The sequence below is a fragment of the Mobula birostris genome, chromosome 7, assembly GCF_030028105.1.
Source record: "Mobula birostris isolate sMobBir1 chromosome 7, sMobBir1.hap1, whole genome shotgun sequence".
NCBI lineage: Eukaryota > Metazoa > Chordata > Chondrichthyes > Myliobatiformes > Myliobatidae > Mobula > Mobula birostris.
The window spans coordinates 71,259,063-71,280,129 of record NC_092376.1 but is presented as its reverse complement, the minus strand read 5'-3'; the positions used below and the strand labels follow the sequence as shown (position 1 = coordinate 71,280,129).

Below are 21,067 nucleotides of genomic sequence, written 5' to 3'. Positions count from 1 at the left end.
CCCTCACTGTCTACTACACCTCCAATCTTTGTATCATCAGCAAATTTGCTGATCCAATTTACCACATTATCATCCAGATCATTGATGTAGATGACAAATAACAATGGACCCAGCACTGATCCCTGTGGCACACCACTAGTCACAGGCCTCCACTTGGAGAAGCAATTCTCTACTACTACCCTTTGGCTTCTTCCATTGAACCAATGTCTAATCCAATTTACCACCTCTCCATGTATACCCTGCGACTGAATTTTCCTAACTAACCTCCCATGCGGGACCTTGTCAAAGGCCTTACTGAAGTCCATGTAGACAATATCCACTGCCTTCCCTTCATCCACTTTCCTGGTAACCTCCTCGAAAAACTCCAACAGATTGGTCAAACATGACCTACCACACACAAAGCCATGTTGACTCTCCCTAATAAGTCCCTGTCTATCCAAATGCTTGTAGATTCTGTGTCTTAGTACTCCCTCCAATAACTTACCTACTACTGACGTTATATTTACCGACCTATAATTTCCCAGATTACTTTTCGATCCTTTTTTAAACAACGGAACAACATGAGCCAATCTCCAATCCTCCAGCACCTCACCTGTAGACAGCGACATTTTAAATATTTCTGCCAGGGCCCCTGTAATTTCAACACTAGTCTCCTTCAAGGTCCGAGGGAACACCCTGTCAGGTCCCGGGGATTTATCCACTTTAATTTTCCTCAAGACAGCAAGCACCTCCTCCTTTTCAATCTGTACAGTTTCCATGATCTCACTACTTGTTTCCCTTAATTCCATAGACTTCATGCCAGTTTCCTTAGTAAATACAGACGCAAAAAACCTATTTAAGATCTCCCCCATTTCCTTTGGTTCCGCACATAGCCAACCACTCTGATCTTCAAGAGGACCAATTTTATCCCTTACAATCCTTTTGCTCTTAATATACCTGTGAAAGCTCTTTGGATTATTCTTCACTTTGACTGCCAAGGCAACCTCATGTCTTCTTTTAGCCCTCCTGATTTCTTTCTTAAGTATTTTCTTGCACTTCTTATACTCCTCAAGCACCTTATTTACTCCCTGTTTCCTATACATGTCATACAACTCCCTCTTCTTCTTCATCAGAGTTGCAATATCCCTTGAGAACCAAGGTTCCTTATTCCTATTCAATTTGCCTTTAATCCTGACAGGAACATACAAACTCTGCACTCTCAAGATTTCTCCTTTGAAGGCTTCCCACCTACCAATTACATCTTTGCCAGAGAACAACCTGTCCTAATCCACGCTTTTTAGATCCTTTCTCATTTCTTCAAATTTGGCCTTCTTCCAGTTCAGAACCTCAACCCTAGGACCAGATCTATCCTTGTCCATGATCAAGTTGAAACTAATGGTGTTATGATTACTGGAACCAAAGTGCTTCCCTACACAGACTTCCGTCACTTGTCCTAACTCGTTTCCTAACAGGAGATCCAATATTGCAATCCCTCTAGTTGGTCCCTCTATATATTGATTTAGAAAACTTTCCTGAACACACTTTACAAACTCTAAACCATCTAGACCCCTAACAGTATGGGAGTCCCAATCAATATATGGAAAATTAAAATCCCCTACCACCACAACTTTATGTTTCCTGCAGTTGCATGAACCATATTGAAATAGCGTATTAAGAGTTTGTAGAGATCCAAGGTAATTAATAGATAGCATTTAAAGAGTTCAACAACCATAGTACACCAATGGGGAAGGCAAGTAGAAATTAGACCAGGTACACTTTAGGAGGGAAAACATTCAAAATGTACAGGATTTTTTTTCAAACCATTTTGAGGCCTCTGTTCAATTTTGGTTACATAACACATGAAGAAAATATTATGGCCTTGAAAGCAGTTCAAACAGCATTGGAGATGTGTAGTATGAAGAAAGGGGAGTGACAGCTAGTTATTTAAAGACACAGGCAACTAACTATGTGAAAAAGTTTTCTGACACCATCACTGCAAATAATATGAAAGAATAGTAAATCATCTGCAGCCTGCAAGTGGTTATCCACTCAACGTTGCAAATTCAGGGCAACCATTTATGTAGCTTGGCCATTTAATACTGCATGTCACCCTGAACTACTTTAGGACTTATAGCACAGGCTAAGGTGGTTAGTTCCCTCTCTAACCCAATTTCCCTTTATAGTGGGCTTTTTAATGTTTTACTTAGTAACTTACCAATTTATGTGGAACTTTGTATTGTTCCAGTGTATTGTTGCTCTAACCCTTGTTATAGTAGAGCATATCATGATCTATTTTATATTCCACATCTGCTTTAACCCTTCTCGTACAAATTCAAAATGGTATCATTTTTCATATACATATTACTTTATTTGCTTTTAAGTTTGCTCTTTACCCTGAAATGAACCTTTAAAAATTGACTAGCTGACAATCCTAAATATTTCTATCTCTTCACATTAAGAATGGTATCAATTAGGGCAGGGGTGGCCAACCTTTTACTTTCCATGCGTTAACTTTTTCACGCATGAGTTCAGATGCGCCATACAACTCTTGTACGCCCATTCAATTCTTGTAAAAATATGTTAATATAGACATATTTAGCATTTTTTCATGATATATTGATTTAATATAAAAACAAGATAAACATTACAAATATATTTTGTCTTCTTTTGATTTCTTCCTTTTTCTTAATCACATATTCTTTCCGTAACTGAGACCCAAGCACTAGCTTCAGTTTTCCTTCTATTTCAGTCTGATGTTGTGTTTTATAGTGTCTATTAAGATCATGTCTTCTATTATGTGAGAAAGTGTTTTCACAAACAATGCACAATGGTTTTCCTGACGGACCGCTATAAATAAGAACTCATTTTCCCACTGTTCATTGAATTCATACTTACTATCACTTTCTGCTTTTCTTTTGCTCATTTTCTTTTGCACTGTGATGGGTAACTGAATGTAAAAACAAGGCTTAATTTTCGAAAACTGCAAGTGTTCACAAAGGACGAACAAAGCACAACTCCGTAGCGCACGAGTGTCAATTGTAAACTGACTGGCAAAAACCTGCGACGCACCACTGGTGCAGACGTCTGGTGCCTCAGGATCAAACAAGTATCAAACGTGTATTGAACAGTTATGGAATGACTGCAGAACAAAAGTCCTTCTTTCCTAGTTTGACTCATTGAATATTTTTAAAAATTGAAAACAGATTAATGTGAAAGAAGATAATATTTGCCAAAGGATGTGCACGAAATAATAAAATTGCTAAGTTTTAGATTTATTCTCAGTAAAACCAATTTCTAGCTCTAAGCTACTTGAATTCCTGTTAGAGATTTTTTTCTACAAATTGGTTTTTGGTTAATACTTTTTGCTTGAGTAGACTTTATCATCACTGGGGTGCAATGTGCCACTTCTAATCATCCAATGCGCCACTTTTGGCACATGGGCCATAGGTTGGCCATCCCTGATTTAGGGTACATTTTGCCTCACAGTACTTCCTCCCCAAGTATTTTAATACCTAATGCAGTAGAAGGCAAGTTCTGATGCACAAATTGTCCACTGAGTCCAGTGAAAGAACAGTATGATGTTCTGAACAGAGGATCAAGATGTAGTTCGCATCTGGCCCTCAGTTTTAAGCTATGCAGGTGTGGTATACTAATAATGACTCTACTCACTTGTTTTTTAACTATGTTGTTTGCAAAAGGATACATTTTTGATTATTTAAACCTGTTTGAGTATTTTTAAATATCTCTGACTTTCAAAGCCATTTAAAATTTATTGAAAGAACATTGATAGCTGTTGAGTTGCCAGTGGTGTGTAGGACACTCTGGAATTGGGGATATCCAGTTGGAAACCTAATACTGAGCCCACTTCACCTCACTGGATGCCTGGATGTCAGATGCAGTGGTTCTGAATCTGAAAAAAAAGGTCAAGTAAATGAAAACCATGGGATTGAGCACTGGGGCTTGTCTAGGCTGATCTGGCTTTTCTATTGCTAACACACTTTAAAATATTGTAAGCCATAATTACTAATAAATACTAATTTATACCTAAACAACGTGAGAAAGGATCAGATAGTGAAGAATATCAATATTTTGCCCTCGTTTGAATTTAGTAGTTTAATTGATTACATCTATATCTAATTTTCTCATCATTTTATGATAAAAATACAAAAGCAGTGTCAAAGCCAGAATTAACAAAGTAACCGCTGCCACATTTTTTTCTGCCCTGTAGTAAGTACTTCCATTTGGAGCATAATTTAAAATCTATCAAGCTATTTCCTCATGGGTTTATGAGCTACAGTGATTTAAGTACCTTCACCTTTCAATCTGTTTGGGGCAGATAGAAAGCTGATTGCTATTCCTGAACAAAGTACTTGGATTAATAGATTAGTAAATGGATCACTTATAGACTAGTTACTGGAACAAAAACAGTCAGTAGTGCGGTCAACTCATTAATTAAATATAATGGTTTTGTGTGAAAAAGAGACTAAATTTCATTGCAAATAATTACCATTATTTCTAAATGTAAAGACAGTTTTAAAAATAAACTTGACAAGAGTTACATTACTTTACTTTCACTTGGCACTTCTATATTTGCTTGGATATATCACCCCAATGCATAACCGTGTCCTTTGTATTTGATTTTTCTGTTCTCCAGTCTGACTTTTACAGTGTTTGTTTTGGTCTCAGGATTGCGTCTCTCTGTCTTTCAGCCTGGATTCACATCCCCTTGCATATTCCATCCCCAACAGTAGTAGTGAACAATCTGTCAAAGATAGTGACCTGGTCAAGTCCAAATGTAGAGTGTATGGTTTGTACTGGTTCTATCTCCCCCAGAATATGTTCAAAACCCCCAGAAATCTGAACCCCTTCCTTCTGCACCACTTCTCAAGTCATGTATGCATCCTAACTCAATGCTGCTATTCCTACTCTGACTAGCAAGTAGTAAGCATAACAATCCTGAGATTATTAACGTTGAGGTCCTATTTTTTAATTTGTCTTCCAGCTCCCTAAATTCAGCCTGCAGGGCATCCTTCCACTTTTTCTCTATTGTTGGTACCTACATGCACTATGTCAACTGGCTGTTCCCCTTCCAGAGCTCCCTGCAGCTGTTCTGAGACGTCCCTGATGTTTGCACCATAAAAGCTCCTGTATATTCCCTTTACAATGGAATCCTCTCCACAATAGCTTTGCCTCCTTGCCTTCCTGTGCAGCAGAGCCACTCATGATGTTATGATCCTGGCTATGGCTGCCTTCCCCCGATGAGCCATCTCCCCCGCTAGTTTGGAAGGAGATGACTGCAGGGGTCTCCTGCTTTACCTTCCAGATTCTGCTCTGCATTTTAGTCACTCATTTCCTTTCTTTCCCTAGGTTCGTAAACTGCAGTGTGACCAACTCACTAAATGTGTAATCCGTAATTTTCTCAGCATCATGGATGCTTCAAACAGAATCCACGTGCAGCTCCAGGGCTGTCATGTGGTCTGTTGGGAACTGTAGCTGTACACACTTCCTGCCCACGTAGCATCCCTGAACTGGAGGAGCACAACATGGGGCTTAACTCATCTACCATGACTAAAAAGTTCTTGTAAAATCCTCCCATTCCCACTCCCACAAGTCCTGACTCCTTAGTCTCTGCCTCTTTTTGCCAAGCCCTCTTGAGCTAAACCCTTAGTTCCTCCACTCTAACAATGGCCACTCCCACAATGGCCTTGTTGTTTAATCCTAACATTTTTATTGGCCCTTGCCAATTGCCTAATTACCTAAACAATTTACATTTTAGAGAATGGGTAATGTTCAAGAATGCAGGTTCCTAACTCGGAGATTCAGCCACCACTGGAAAAATGTATCTACACTGACAAGCAAATTAGTTTGGCCAAGTGATAATTGAGAATTCGCATTCCTTGAGGCTGCATAAAACATTTCTACCATGTATGCCTCTGCCATAAGCTTTTCCATCTGTTTAAACGATCTCATTAACATTGTGAGATGTTAATTAATCAAAGCTTGTAATTAAACATACACAACCTTGATTTCTGTAAATATTCATTCGCACTTGAGATCATGTATTTCTGTCAAGCCTATAAGATCAAAATGCTGTTAGAAATGCAAATTATTTCTATTAAGACTGACGGTTGGAGTGTCTGATTCAGTACTCGTCCGTGTTATGTGAGACCGTAGAACCAGAGATTCACATTGTTTGGGAGTAAGCTGAATGAAAATATATTTACTGGAAGTGATACCAGGGTCTCAAGCTGGCAATAAATGTAAGGAAATTCCACTCTGTGCTGTCTCCAATAAAACCAGGTAGCAAATATTCCCACACCATCTCCGACTTTATCCGCTCAGGGGATCTCCCATCCGCTGCTACCAACCTTATAGTTCCCACACCCTGCACTTCCCGTTTCTACCTCCTACCCAAGATCCACAAACCTGCCTATCCAGGTAGACCCATTGTCTCAGCTTGTTCCTGCCCCACCGAACTCATTTCTGCATACCTCGACACTGTTTTATCCCCCCTTGTTCAATCCCTTCCTACCTATGTTTGTGACACTTCTCACGCTCTGAAACTTTTCGATGATTTTAAGTTCCCTGGCCCCCACTGCTTTATTTTCACCATGGATGTCCAGTCCCTATATACTTCCATCCCTCATCAGGAAGGTCTCAAAGCTCTCCGCTTCCTTTTAGATTCCAGACCTAACCAGTTCCCCTCTACCACCACTCTGCTCCGTCTAGCGGAATTAGTCCTTACTCTTAATAATTTCTCCTTTGGCTCCCCCCACTTCCTCCAAACTAAAGGTGTAGCCATGAGCACCCACATGGGTCCCAGCTATGCCTGCCTTTTTGTTGGCTTTGTGGAACAATCTATGTTCCGTGCCTATTCTGGTATCTGTCCCCCACTTTTCCTTCGCTACATCGACGACTGCATTGGCGCTGCTTCCTGCACGCATGCTGAGCTCGTTGACTTCATTAACTTTGCCTCCAACTTTCACCCTGCCCTCAAGTTTACCTGGTCCATTTCCAACACCTCCCTCCCCTTTCTAGATCTTTCTGTCTCTATCTCTGGAGATAGCTTATCTACTGATGTCTACTGTAAGCCCACTGACTCTCACAGCTATCTGGACTATTCCTCTTCTCACCCTGACTCTTGCAAAAATGCCATCCCCTTCTCGCAATTCCTCCGTCTCCGCCGCATCTGCTCTCAGGATGAGGCTTTTCATTGCAGAGTGAAGGAGACATCCTCCTTTTTTAAAGAAAGGGACTTCCCTTCCTCCACCATCAACTCTGCTCTCAAACGCATCTCCCCCATTTCACGCACATCTGCTCTCACTCCATTCTCCCACCACCCCACTAGGAATAGGGTTCTCCTTGTCCTCACCTACCATCCCACCAGCCTCCGGGTCCAACATATAATTCTCCATAACTTCCGCCACCCCTCCAATGGGATCCCACCACTAAGCACATCTTTCACTCCCCCTCCCTCTGCTTTCCGCAGGGATCGCTCCCTACGCGACTCCCTTGTCCATTCGTCCCCCCCCATCCCTCCCCACCGATCTCCCTCCTGGCACTTATCCTTGTAAGCGGAACAAGTGCTGCACATGCCCTTACACTTCCTCCCTCACTACCATTCAGGGCCCCAGACAGTCCTTCCAGGTGAGGCGACACTTCACCTGTGAGTCGGCTGGGGTGTATACTGTGTCTGGGACTCCCGATGCGGACTTCTATATATTGGGGAGACCTGACACAGACTGGGAGACCGTTTTGCTGAACATCTATGCTCTGTCCGCCAGAGAAAGCAGGATCTCCCAGTGGCCACACATTTTAATTCCACATCCTATTCCCATTCTGATATGTCTATCCACGGCCTCCTCTACTGTCAAGATGAAGCCACACTCAGGTTGGAGGAGCAACACCTTATATTCTGTCTGGGTAGCCTCCAACCTGATGGCATGAACATTGACTTCTCAAACTTCCACTAGTGCCCCACCTCCCCCTCGTACCCCATCCGTTATTTATTTATTTATTTATATACACCCATTCTTTCTCTCTCTCTCCTTTTTCTCCCTCTGTCCCTCTCACTATACCCCTTGCCCATCCTCTGGGTTTTTTCTCCCCCCTTCCCTTTTCTTTCTCCCTAGGCCTCCTGTCCCATGATCCTCTCATATCCTTTTTGCCAATCACCTGTCCAGCTCTTGGCTCCATCCCTCCCCCTCCTGTCTTCTATCATTTTGTATCTCCCCCTCTCCCTCCCACTTTCTAATCTCTTACTAGCTCTTCCTTCAGTTAGTCCTGACGAAGGGTCTCAGCCTGAAATGTGGACTGTACCTCTTCCTAGAGATGCTGCCTGGACAACTTTGATGTGTGTGGCAAATATTGCTCCAGTTTTGACTAGCTTCCCATTCCTTATAATATTTAATCAACACCATCAATGTGTTCAGTCGCTATTCCAATATTTTGTATATCCAGACAATTCTATTCATCTGAGTGCAAAGGTAACTTCATACACTTATTTACTGTTTTCTACAGCCAAACTAATCTTGAAATTGATAAACTCCTTCGATTTTCTTGTTTGACGCTGACAGCTGCATCCACTGTTCATGTTAAGAAACCAATCAAATAAAATATTGGTATGGCTATTCATGGTTTGCGCAGAGAAACACATCAGGACTTGGTATGCACAAATAGCATCTTTCAGCCTCTTCCTGAATGTGCAGTCTAATGAATGTGGAAATTACCTCCAGTTTAGAAATAGAACATAGAACAATACAGCACTGGAACAGGCCCTTTGGCCAAAAAAAGTTGTGCTGAACCAGTTAAATTAGTAATTAGAAGGCTAACCTACAGTAACTAATCCCTCTGCCTACAATGTGCCCATATCCTTCCATTTTCCTCACATTCATGTGCCTATCTAAACATCTCTTAAAAGTCTCTAACATTTCTGCCTCTTGCCTCACCCCATGTAGCTCATTCCAGGCGTCCAGCACACTCCATGTAAAAAAAATCTTGCCCCTCACATCTCCTTTGAAATTATTCCCTCTCACCTTAAATGCATGCCCTCTGATATTAGTCATTTCAACTCTGGGGAAAAGGTACTGTTTGTCTACTCTATCAATGCCGCTCATAATTTTATAAACCGTTATCAGATCTCTGTTCAGCTTCTGCAACACCAAAGAAAATATCCCAAGTTCGTCCAACCTCTCATTATAGCACATGTCCTCTGATTCAGGCAAACTTCTTCTGCACCCTCTCCAAAGCCTCAGCAGCCTTCCTATAATGGGGCAACCACAACTGAATGCAATGCTCCAGATGTGGCCTAACTAGAGCTTCCTGACTATAAACTCATTGCCCCGACTAATACAGCGGGCTACACAGGTCCTTCTTCTCATTAGCGCCATTAAGGATCTTGCTCTTAACGTGTCTACTGCCTCTTTTCAAAGGCTCTCTTCACATTTGGCTGGTTAAAATCCATCTGCCTATCTCAGCCATATGTTCAACTGATCTCCTGTTCTTCTGTTGTATTCTTTACCAGTCTTCTGCCCCATCCGCAACATCACCAATCTTCATATCATCTGCAAACTTACTAAACCACCCATCTACTGTATATTTTCATCCAGGTCATTTATGTACATCATAAACAGCAGAAGTCCCCATAAAGATCCACGCAGAACACCACTGACACAGACCTCCAGCTAGAAAAAGTCCCTTCAACCACTACGCCCTGTCTCCTATGGGCAATCCAGTTCTGAATCAAAATGGCCAATTCACCACGCACCCCATGTATCTTAATCTTTTCGGTGAGCCTTCTATGAGGGAGCTTGTCAGACTCCTTACTAAAATCCATGTAGACAACGTCCATAGCTCCAACTTCATCAATCACCCTTGTCACCTCGTCAAAGAACTCAATCAAGTTAGTAAGACACAACTTGCCCCACACAAAGCCATGCTGCTTCTCCCTAATTAAGTCATAATTTTCCAAATGCTAATAAATCCTAATCCTAAAAATTCTCTCCAGTAACTTCCCTACCACTGACATGAGACTCGCCGGTCTATAGATTCCAGGATTACTCCTGGTTCACTTCTTAAATAACAAAACAATATTAGCCACTCGCCAGACCTTCAGGACCACTATTGTGGCCAGAGAGGATATGAAGACATTCGTTGAGACCCCAGCAATCTCTTCTCTTGCCTCTCTCAATAACCTAGTGTATATCCCATCAGGCCCTGGGGTACTCCGAAAAGCTCCTTAAGAGACCAAACACTACCTCTTCCTTCACTACAAAATCCCCTTGCATATCAATACATTCAGCACTTAACTCCCTATTCTTCTTTGTAACTACTGATGTAAAGTACTCATTAAGGACCTCATCCACATCCTTCACATCTAAGTAAATGTTCCCCCTTTATCCTTGAGTGGTCCCACCCTCTTCCTAGTTATCCTCTTGCTCTTGATGTATGTATAGAATGCCTTTGGATTCTCTTTAATCCTACTTGCCAAAGATTTTTCATGTCTCCTCTTGGAATCCAAATGGCCAATTCACTACGGACCTTTTTTGAGTTCTTTTTGAGTTCCCTTTTTGAGTTCTTTTCTGGCTTCTTTATAATTATCAAGGGCTCTGTTTGATTCGATGTTCCTAAGCCTTTATATATTTTTCTTTTTCCTTCTTGACTAAAATCATCATTTCTCTTAACCTCCAAGGTTCTGTTACCTTGCCGTCCTTGTCATTCCTTCTGACTGCAACATACCTGTCTTGTACTCTGCAAACATCCTCCACATTGTCAGATGTGGACTTACCCAAAAATCAGCTGTTCCCAATTAACTTTCACTAGTTCCTCCCTAATGCTCTCGTAATTTGCCCTGCTCCAGGTTAATGCTCTCCAGCAAGGTTCATACTTACCGTTATCTATGGCTGTCTTAAAACCTAAGGAGTTGTGGTCACCATCCCCTAACTTTTCACCCACTGATAGGTCAGCCACCGGACCAGGCTCATTACCCAACTCCAGGCCCAGTAAGCCCCTCCTCTTGTTGGACTATTGACATATCGATTTAAGAAACCCTTCTGAATGCACCTGCCAGATTCTGCCCCTTTAAACCTCTGGCATGCAGAAGGTCTCAGTTTATATGAGGGAAGCTGAAGTCCCCCATGGCAACAACTCTACCGTTTCTACTACTTTCCTTAATCTGTCTGCATATCTCTTCCTCAATGTCCCAGTGACTACTGGGGTCTCTGTAGCGCAATCCCATCAGAGTAGTTTGCAGTTTTACTGTTTATGAGTTTCTATCCATACAGACCCAGTGGACAAGCCTTCCTTTATGTCCCCTCTGAGTGCAGCTGTGATATTATTTACACCTCAAATTAACCAACAACAACCACCGGTTCACCTCCATAACCTTCTCACTAAGTAGTAGGAGTCCTACAAGTTAGGTCTCAAGTTGCTCTGCGAATAAAAGCAGTATTCCAACTTTGAAAATATAATTTTGAAAATGTTTTAATTCTCCAACATGCTTTATTTTTATTCTTTTTCACATTTAATGTATTCATTTTTGAGACACTAAGAGTAAGTAGTTTTTATGCATTGAGTAGTTTCTTTAATTAAACTCAATACATTTTTTTCTATTTTTACCCAGGTGCCACAGCTATTTTAATTCCACGACTCGATTTAGTGATTTCATTCGTTGGAGCTGTCAGCAGCAGTGCTCTGGCCCTCATCTTCCCTCCCTTTCTGGAGATCATTACCTTTTCTGGAGAAGGCATCTCCATTTGGTTGCTTCTGAAGGACATCTGCATAGCACTGATCGGAATCATTGGCTTTGTGACTGGAACATACGTGACTATTGTAGAAATCATCTATCCGGACACAGCCTCAGTGATGGAACTCACTACTAATCCTCTTATCAATATCAATTCAACAGGACTGGGTTCTTGGGGCAATATTTCAACCTCATGAAGAAAAAGTACAAGCAGAGTACCTCATCAAAGAAGTGATACAAATTACTGACAGTTTTTAAATAATAGAATGAAAATAGAAATATTGCTTTGAGTATTCATGCTCTTCACTACTACTACAGTGATTTTTCACACTAACATGTGTGACTCGCTAGTCAATGAGAATCTGGTTGTGGCTGCTTTGTAAGTTATTTATGATTGTTTAAATATGTTCAGTCCAATGGCTACATTTTTTTCTCTTAACATGTGTTTTTTTCCTGAACACTGGCTATTGGATATATAGGTATTACAGTCCAGTCATCCTCTCCTCTTATTGGGAGATGCTTAGGTTCTGCTTTGGGTTCTTTTGGATGAACTATGCTGAGATAAGGAACCTGTAAGATGGGTATTTGATAATGTGAATCAAAACCAAAAAGTTTCTTGGAACTGGCATTTGCATCAGAAGTTTACTTCATATTTATGTTTGTGACTTGTGCTATTTGTAGAAATTTAATATATGCATAAGGCATAAACACAAGGATTCCACTCAGCAAATTGTGCATAGAGGCCTAAATTTTTCTACAATAGCCATTAATGTTGGTTACGTCGGAACCCAAGGACATTGGCAGTTTACCAACACAGCAATAAACACAATGACACATTTAAGGTTTTGCATGATTGAAAATGTGTTGCACTGATACCATTTTCTGCCATCTTCCCCAAAATAAAATTCTGTGAAGCACTTTGACAACCATGAGATGAAATAAGCGATTCTAAATCTGGATTGAAAGAATGGAACAAAGGGTAGGAGATTTAGATTCAGAGGGAGAACAGGCAATAGTTGATCCTGGATCTGAGGAATGGACTTGATTGAGGAACTCTATTTCATTTTGGTAATATTTATGCCATTGATAATGACCTTGTCCCACCTTAGCCTTGGATATATTTTAAAGATACAAATAAGGATAAGAAAATGTGAATATTATGCAAAGTCATCAACAAATCCTTCAAACTCTAATCTTCGATAGGAAACCGCAGTTTTCTGTCCCTTTCATTAATTTAAAATCCTACTTGTGGTAAGCTGCTGTTATTGATGCAAGATAAAATTTAATAAAGTACGTGAACTATGCACTAGAAAATTAAATTCAACAAAAATGGCAATGAGTAAGGAAAATACAGTTTTCTGAAAATGAGTATAAAATTTATTAGTTTATATTTGATTACATTACACTATAGAATGAAACTTAATTGTATTTGTGTATTTATGGCTCATTGATGCTGCAGAAATGGTGTTATACAGCAGATGTAAGTATTTAAATCTTATCTGAGGGCTGGTAATTCTTAATTTGTGTGTGTGGAAACTTCTCTCAAGTTCAGCAAGTTCGGAAGTAAGGTAATGTGGTTTAAGGAGGCAATTATGTTTAACTTCTTTACAGTGTTAATTGATGATAATTGCTGTTGACTTGACCTTTAGAACTGTTGCACTTGTTCATTCTGAAAAGCACCCACAGTTATCAGTGAGGAGACTATGCCAGGGCTTCTCTGCCATCTTCAGGCAGATCTTTGGTTGGTGATTTTAAGTTTCCTCCTAGCTGTTACAGTACAACATTTGCTCAGGGCTTCAGTTATAATTGTAGAAAAGCCATTTGCCAACTTGCAGCGATGGTGTGTGAGTGGAACTGCAGGCAGAGAAAGAGCCACGAGCCAAGGTGTAGAGACCTTGGTGGAAGAAGAGCCAGAAAGAGTAGTCTCGGGGGATCTAACACCAAGCTGCAGGAACAGAACATCCTGTTTCCACCCAAACTGATGAGCAGGGTAACCAGTGAATTTCCTTCACTGCCCATGCTGTGACATAAGTTATGACACCCTTTAAATAATCACATGTACCTTGCATATTGTCATCACACCCCAGCAAGATTGTTCTTGGCTTATCTTAAACCAATACCACAATCTGTACACTAGAAATGGAGTGTAGACTCCTCAATGAGGTCCACGAAACAAGGAGAGGTAAGGAATTTGAGATAATTCCTGCAAAGAATAAAGTAACAATGTCATCAGGAGTACTTCCTGATCTAAATGAGGCATTATAGCATTACAAAGAATCACAGGGTCATATAGCATGGAAACAAGTCTTTTGACCCACTAAATTTATTCTGACCATCAAATAACCGACTCTATTAATTAACACTAATCCCATTTTATTCTCTGGTCCAGGTCCAGGTGTTCCTGGTCCAGGTACTTGCACCAACAGGCAGAAACTTCCAAGACAGGTAATCCCTATTGATGTTGGGAATCATGAGTGAGACAGACAGAAATTCTGCCCTACGCAATGCCTCTCAGAATTTATCTGAGTTCAGCCTGTTTGCTGATCTTCTAGTAGACCTACCAGATTTACAGTGGAAGCTGACCTCTCACTGCCAGCCACAATGCCTAATAGGAAAGCACAACTGGAAAGAAAGCACTGTATGGAGAAAATTTGTGAGAAATTCAATCCAATATTGTTAAAACAGTGTGAAAATATTGTTCAGTCCTTTTACTGTCTTTTAGCACCTGCGACTGAAACTCATTTACAATTACACTCAATGATATCAGGTATAATTGGATTATGGAATAACTAATTTTCTTTGATTTGACATAATAAGTGATATGTGGAATTCAATGTAATTTTTTTTGCAAATTTATATTTCACATGTAAAATTAAAATGTTCCTGGACAAGCCAGGGAACGACAGGCCAGTCTGCCTGACATTATTAGTGCAGAGGTTACTGGAGGGAATTCTGAGGAATAGGACCTGTCAGCAGAGTCTGATTGGGAGGTGTTAGCGTGGCTTTGTGTGTGGAAAATCATATTTGACAAACCTTGTAGAGTTTTATTTGAAGAGGTAACCAAAAGGCTGGGTGAGGGTAGGGCAGTGAATGTTGTCTGTTTGGATTTAGCAAGATCTTAGTCAAGATCCTGTATAGTAGGCCAGTTGGAAAGGGTAGGAAGGGTAGGTCCCATGGAATCCAGGCAGAGCTAGTTAGGTGGATTCAAAATTGGTTTGAAAGTAGGAAACAGAGAGTGCTGGCTGAAAGCTGTTTCTCAGAATAGAGACCAGTATCTAGTGGTCTACTGCAGGGGTTGGTATTGGAATCTGTAGTATATATATATATATGATTTGGATACAAATGCCTTAATCAGTAAGTTTGCCAATGACACAAAATTAAGAGGTATCATTGATGGTGAAGAAGATTATCCTAGATTACAAGGGGATCTTGAACAATTAGGGAAGTGTGCTGAGTTTAGAAAATGGATTTAAATGCAGGGAAGCTTGAAGTGATACAACTTGGAAAGGCAAGCCAACATAGTACTTATACTGTGAATGATAGGACACTAGAGAGTGTGATGGAACAGACAGACTCAAGAAAAAGTGCATCATTCATTGAAAGTAATGTCACGGGTAGATGGGGAGGTGAAAAGGCATTTAGCGCACTGGCCTTCATCAGTCAGAGCAGTGAGTGTAGGGCTTGAGATTGTATAAGTTGTTGGGAAGGCCGCACTTGGAGTTCTGTGTACAGTTCTAGTCACCCTGTTATAGGAAGAGTTTGACTAAAATGGAAGGAGTGCAAAAAAAAGATTTCTGAGGGTCTTGCCAGGAAAAGGGGCCTGAGTAAGAGGAAGAAGTTGGTCAGCTAGAGCTTTATTCTTTGGAACTTAGGAGATGAGGGGCAACCTTATAGAGATGTTGAAAATTATGAGAAGCTTAGATAAGTGCATGGTAACAGTCTTTTCCCCAGGATAGAGGAGTCCAAAACTAGGGGCACAGATTCATGACAAGGGAGGAACATTTTAAATGGGACCTGATAGACAAATTTTTCTCTCAGAGCTGGTGAGTATATGGAACAAGCTGCCAGAAGAAGTGCTGAGGCAGTTACAATAGTATTATTTAAGAAGCACTCGCATAGGAACATGGAGGAGCGAGTCTTAGAGGGAAATGATCCAAACTCAGGAAGGTGGGACAAGCTGGGTGGGCATCATGGTTTGCATGGACTCGTTGGGCCATAGGACCTGTAGCTGTGCCACATTGCTGTGGCTTAGTGCAGAGTTAAAGCTCAACAACAATATGTTTATTTTTTTTAGAATTCCTAAACCCTAATGCTGGAACAACTTTCACTAATAACAAGTACAAAATAACATGAAATTATTAAACTATGTTATTGTATTTTGATTCCTCCTGAATAGTATTTGCATTCTTCTCTTTTTTCCTAACAAGAATCATTTTGATTCTAAAACTGCCAGCGTGATTTCACATCATCTCCTTCAATGTTAACACATTATCTTGTCATATCAGGAAAATGCTGACCAGAGTAAAAATGCTTTCAGGTATACTTCAAAATCATGGGCTATGATTGTTTTTTTCTTGAAGGGCTTTTTTTTTTCATTATAAGCAAGCACAAACTCGACGGTTTCCCTGCATTACTCTATTAAAATATTTACTTGATGAGATGTTGGGGTTCAAGGAAAGATTGTCACAATCATGCTGCATACTGTTGACCTGATTAATTAAATAAACTCTTGGTCTCCCTAGACCCTGTAATGTAGTAATAGTGTACTATTGCAGGTAAAGTACACTGTATCTAATACAGTGGATTCTGGTTTATTGGGACACTTTAGGACTGGTACATTTTGACCCAATTAAGCAGCTGGTCCAATTAGCCAAAGTTTTATCGCAATACTTAAAAGGGTATGCAAAAGACAAAATGAGTGAAAAATTATGAACTTAAATGAAATACAGAACAAATTAGTACACTACCAATACTACTACAGTACTATAAAACTGTGTATTCCCTATAGTTATCAACAGAGGAATTATGCTGCCATGTTTTTTTGATTGATTGTAAATGAACAAAATCAGTGTAGACACCTAATGCAGATAATAGACTGCCTTCATACAATGCTGTCAACGATTGCAACAACCTCCACATCTTCATTTTCATTGTAACATTCAAAGCGATTGTCAATACCTTCAAATTCTTCATAGTTTCTAACTTGTTCAAGTAGTGAAATCATTTCATTTTCACTCCCGGCTGTTTGACATCTCCCAGCCTGTATGTTGAAACCACAGTGAGGCTAACAGTTCTGAATTGCCTTACAGCTTATTTCTCACCAACTATCAGTGACAAAAAATGTTGCTTTTTGAAAACAAACACATACAGCTAATGGTATTTAAAAAGTTTGCTCAAAGCACAGTGTTGTATCTACAGCATCTGTTGTATGCATCTGACGTTAGTTAGAAACTGTTTGGCAATAATCTTCTTCCCCAATTAAGAGGCATATTGTCCCAAATAAATGAAGGGAATCCTGGCTCGTTTCCCAATTAATTTTTGTTCCTTAAGAGTTGTCCCAAATTAGTGACTGCTTTGATTAACCAATGGCCCAATTAATCAGAATGCACTGTATTTCATGAACTCTTTTATAAATTATTTAATATGTTGGAATATTAAAATGAAATATTTTTGGAACATTTTAAACAATGTTTACTCTTGTAAAATGTCTTAATTAGAATTGTCAACTTTTACTGGTGTAACAAGATAATTGTAATAAATGGTTTCAAAGTTAAAAATGTCCATTGGAAATGTTATTTGCTTTTTCACAGTACTTGCAGATGGGAGTCCAATAAGCATATGTTAGATTGTGGTTGTAAAAATTAATTTTGTTTACGGTATAATTTGATTGAAAGTCTAAAACCAAGTAATGAGAGGCTAAACAAACTTGGATTGTTTTCTTTGGAGCAGCTGGGGTTGAGGGGAAGCCTGATAGTGGTTTATAAGATTATGAGAGGCATAGATAGAGTCAACAGAGTATCTTTTTCCCAGGGTAGAAATGTCTAACACCAGAGGGCATGCATTGAAGATGAGAGGACATAGGTTCAAAGGGGATGTGAGGGGTAAATTTTTTTCTCAGAGAGTGGTGGATGCCTGGAATACGCTGCCTGGTTTGGTGGTGGAGGCAAATACATTAGAGACTTTTAAAAGACATTTGGATAGGCACATGAATATGAGGAAAAAAGATGGATATGGACATTGTGTAGGTAGGGTGGATTAGTTTTAGGGGATTTTTGATTTACTTTTTAGCTGGTTTGGCACAACATTGTGGGCTGAAGGGTCTGTTCCTGTGCTGTACTGTTCTATGTTCTGCTAAAGGGAAGGCAGTAGATGTTGTCTACATGGACTTCAATAAGGCCTTTGACAAGGTCCTGCGTGGGAGGTTAGTTAGGGATCTGGGAATACAGATACAAAATTCCCTAAAAGTGGCATCATAGGTAGATAGGGTCATAAAGAGAGTTTTCGGTACATTGGCCTTTATTAATCAAAGTATTGAGTATAAGAGCTGGAATGTTATGGTAAGGTTGTATAAGGCATTGGTGAGGCCGAATCTGGAGTATTGTGTTCAGTTTTGGTCATCACATTACAGGAAGGATACTAATAAGGTTGAAAGAGTGCAGAGAAGGTTTACAAGGATGTTGTGGGACTTGAGAAACTCAGTTACAGAGAAAGGTTGAATAGGTTAGGACTTTATTCCCTGGAGTGTAGAAGAATGAGGGGAGATTTGATAGAGGTATATAAAATTATGATGGGTATAGATAGAATGAATGCAAGCAGGCTTTTTCCACTGAGGCAAGGGGAGAAAAAAACCAGAGGACATGGGTTAAGGGTGAGGGGGGAAAAGTTTAAAGGGAACATTAGGGGGGGCTTCTTCACACAGAGAGTGGTGAGAGTGTGGAATGAGCTGCCAGATGAGGTGGTAAATGCGGGTTCTTTTTTAACATTTAAGAATAAATTGGACAGATACATGGATGGGAGGAGTATGGAGGGATACGGTCCGTGTGCAGGTCAGTGGGACTAGGCAGAAAATGGTTCGGCACAGCCAAGAAGGGCCAAAAGGCCTGTTTCTGTGCTGTAGTTTTTCTATGGTTTCTAAAACCAACCGAAATGAGATTGTTACATGACAATGTATGACCAGTTAAACTGTTATCATTTGGCATCAGGTACTTATGATAAATAATTATTTTGTGAAGATGTTTATCAAGGAGCTCTTGAAGGACAATTGTCATGAGACAAATCGTTGAATCTTTTTCTCTGTCTGCCTGGTAATGTCAGTGCCTGGATTAGATAGTCTGTTTTGGAACTTGGTGTAGGGCATATGGGCAATGTAACCAATCAAATACATCTAGAGCTTCAGTCCGGGATATTAGCCTTGGGAATGTTGATGGGCATATTCTAGTCATTCCAGTGAATTTATTGGATATTGTATAGAGACTGCGTAGTTGATAAATTTCCAGTGTGCTGAGATTCCAGGAAAGAGGACCCTTAAGGACCAAAGTTGAAATCCAATGGAATGAGGCACAGCTCCCAACAACCAACTAATGGCTCCTTAACACAAAAGGTAACTTGCTTTTCAAAGATAAGGCATGGCTGAGTGACCTTTGCATATCCATAGGTACACAATTCCCATCTGAGTTTAGCATGAGGAGAACCATGGCATTCCAGGACATAGCACTTCATGCAAGAATTCGCTATATTATCACCCACCACTAAATGCCTTAAATCCACCAAAATTCAAAATGCGAGGTAAGCTTAATCATGAATTAGGATGAGGAAACTATTGAAGTGTTCTTTTAAATGGAGGGAACAAATGGTTTACCAGAGCATTTTCTGCCCTTTACGTTATTGACTTGAAACAGGTGCAAAGACTCATTCCACATCCTGAAGTCCTTTACTCTATGAATAAAGGCCACTCCTGAGTCATAGTGCATTTCTTTGGAATCTGATTTGAAACAGTTTATTAGCTATAATTTGCAATCCAGCATTAATTGCAAAGAATTGCAGGTTGGCTATTTATTTCACAAAGGAAGAGGATCAGTAATAAGTTTTCTAGGTCAACTTTGTTATATCCAAAATGAGGATGGACTCTTGGTGGACCTCAGGTTGTAGCTCATTGATTAGTTACTGATGAATATTAATGTTATCTTGGAACTACAACTAGAGTTCAAGGGCTAGAATGAGCTTAAGTGGGATGGTTGTCCATCTTGTCTGAAAATGGCAAGAAAGTGGCGTGGGAGAGTTTATAAAAGTGGAAAAACCACTACACTCAGACAGTTCCACTCTCTCAGCTCAAAAGTTCGGGTCCATGGTATAAACAGCTGTCACACACTGAGGTCTGCCTTGGTGACGTCTTCTCTGCCCTTCGCTTTCCATGGAATATTGCAGTACTGCCTTCCTGACCATTGGATCTCATTGTAGTTTTACCTCCGTCCAGTCTGCTGGAGCTGACTTCACGTGCTAGAGCACCGGGGTATGAGGCCGCTGGCTACCCTCACTTAGCTTAGCCTGCCTGTTGAATTGGGGTGTCGGGGTGTCGCTGCTGTCACGTGCAAACAGCTACTTGGAGCCACAAGTGGTGTCTGGCCCTGACCAAAGGTGTGTGAGCAGCCCTGGAATGGACATGGCAAGCCCCTTCACCAGAGGCTCTACCCCGCCCTGGACACCCCAAGGGTGGAATGAACCTTCAGTGATTTTCACCATTTCAGGATTGTGAGCTTAATTGAATTGTTTAGTTGTGGACAAACATCAGGCAATGCAATACACAAAATATAAATGTGACTCCCATTTTTAACGTAAGCACTAAAAGCAGCAAATCCATATAAATTGTGCTTGGTTTCAGAACCATAATTATAATACTTAATAAATCCCATAATTATACATAAACAAGCCTTCTTGAGATTCTTTCTTCCCTCCTCCTTTCTAGAATCATGTCTAACTGAGTCTTGAATCACATCTATGTTATTTAACAGTCATCACCAACTATTTCTGCTATAATTCTATTATTCCATCACTAACAGGATTTTATTTAGGACACCTAAGCAATTTCAAGCAAGCAATCTCACTGAATCATGCAGTCAGTCTAATGATAGTTATTCTAACTAATGTCCATGACTGAAACAAAGTCACATAGTGTGGTCTGAGAGGGCAAAAGCTAATGATTTCCCACTATCTCTGCAGCTGGGAGTTTTCAGTTGTGGGTCTAAATATGTTTAGCTCATTAGTCTGAAACTAGAAAGAGATTTAATTAAACTAATAGCTAGTAGTATTTTACAACATATGTCATGTTTCAAGAATTAATGTGTGTGG

General features: G+C 40.2%; 1 protein-coding gene across 1 annotated transcript in view; it reads left to right on the top strand.

Annotated features, from left to right (window-relative positions):
- slc36a4 (solute carrier family 36 member 4) overlaps nt 1-17,455 on the top strand; it is a 270,519-nt gene extending 253,064 nt beyond the window's left edge. Inside the window, exon 11 of the mRNA XM_072263375.1 lies at nt 11,600-17,455. Coding sequence (XP_072119476.1) covers nt 11,600-11,919 — 320 coding nt within the window. The 3' untranslated portion in view covers nt 11,920-17,455. The remainder of the gene's footprint in view (nt 1-11,599) is intronic.
- The last annotated feature ends 3,612 nt before the right edge of the window (nt 17,456-21,067 follow it).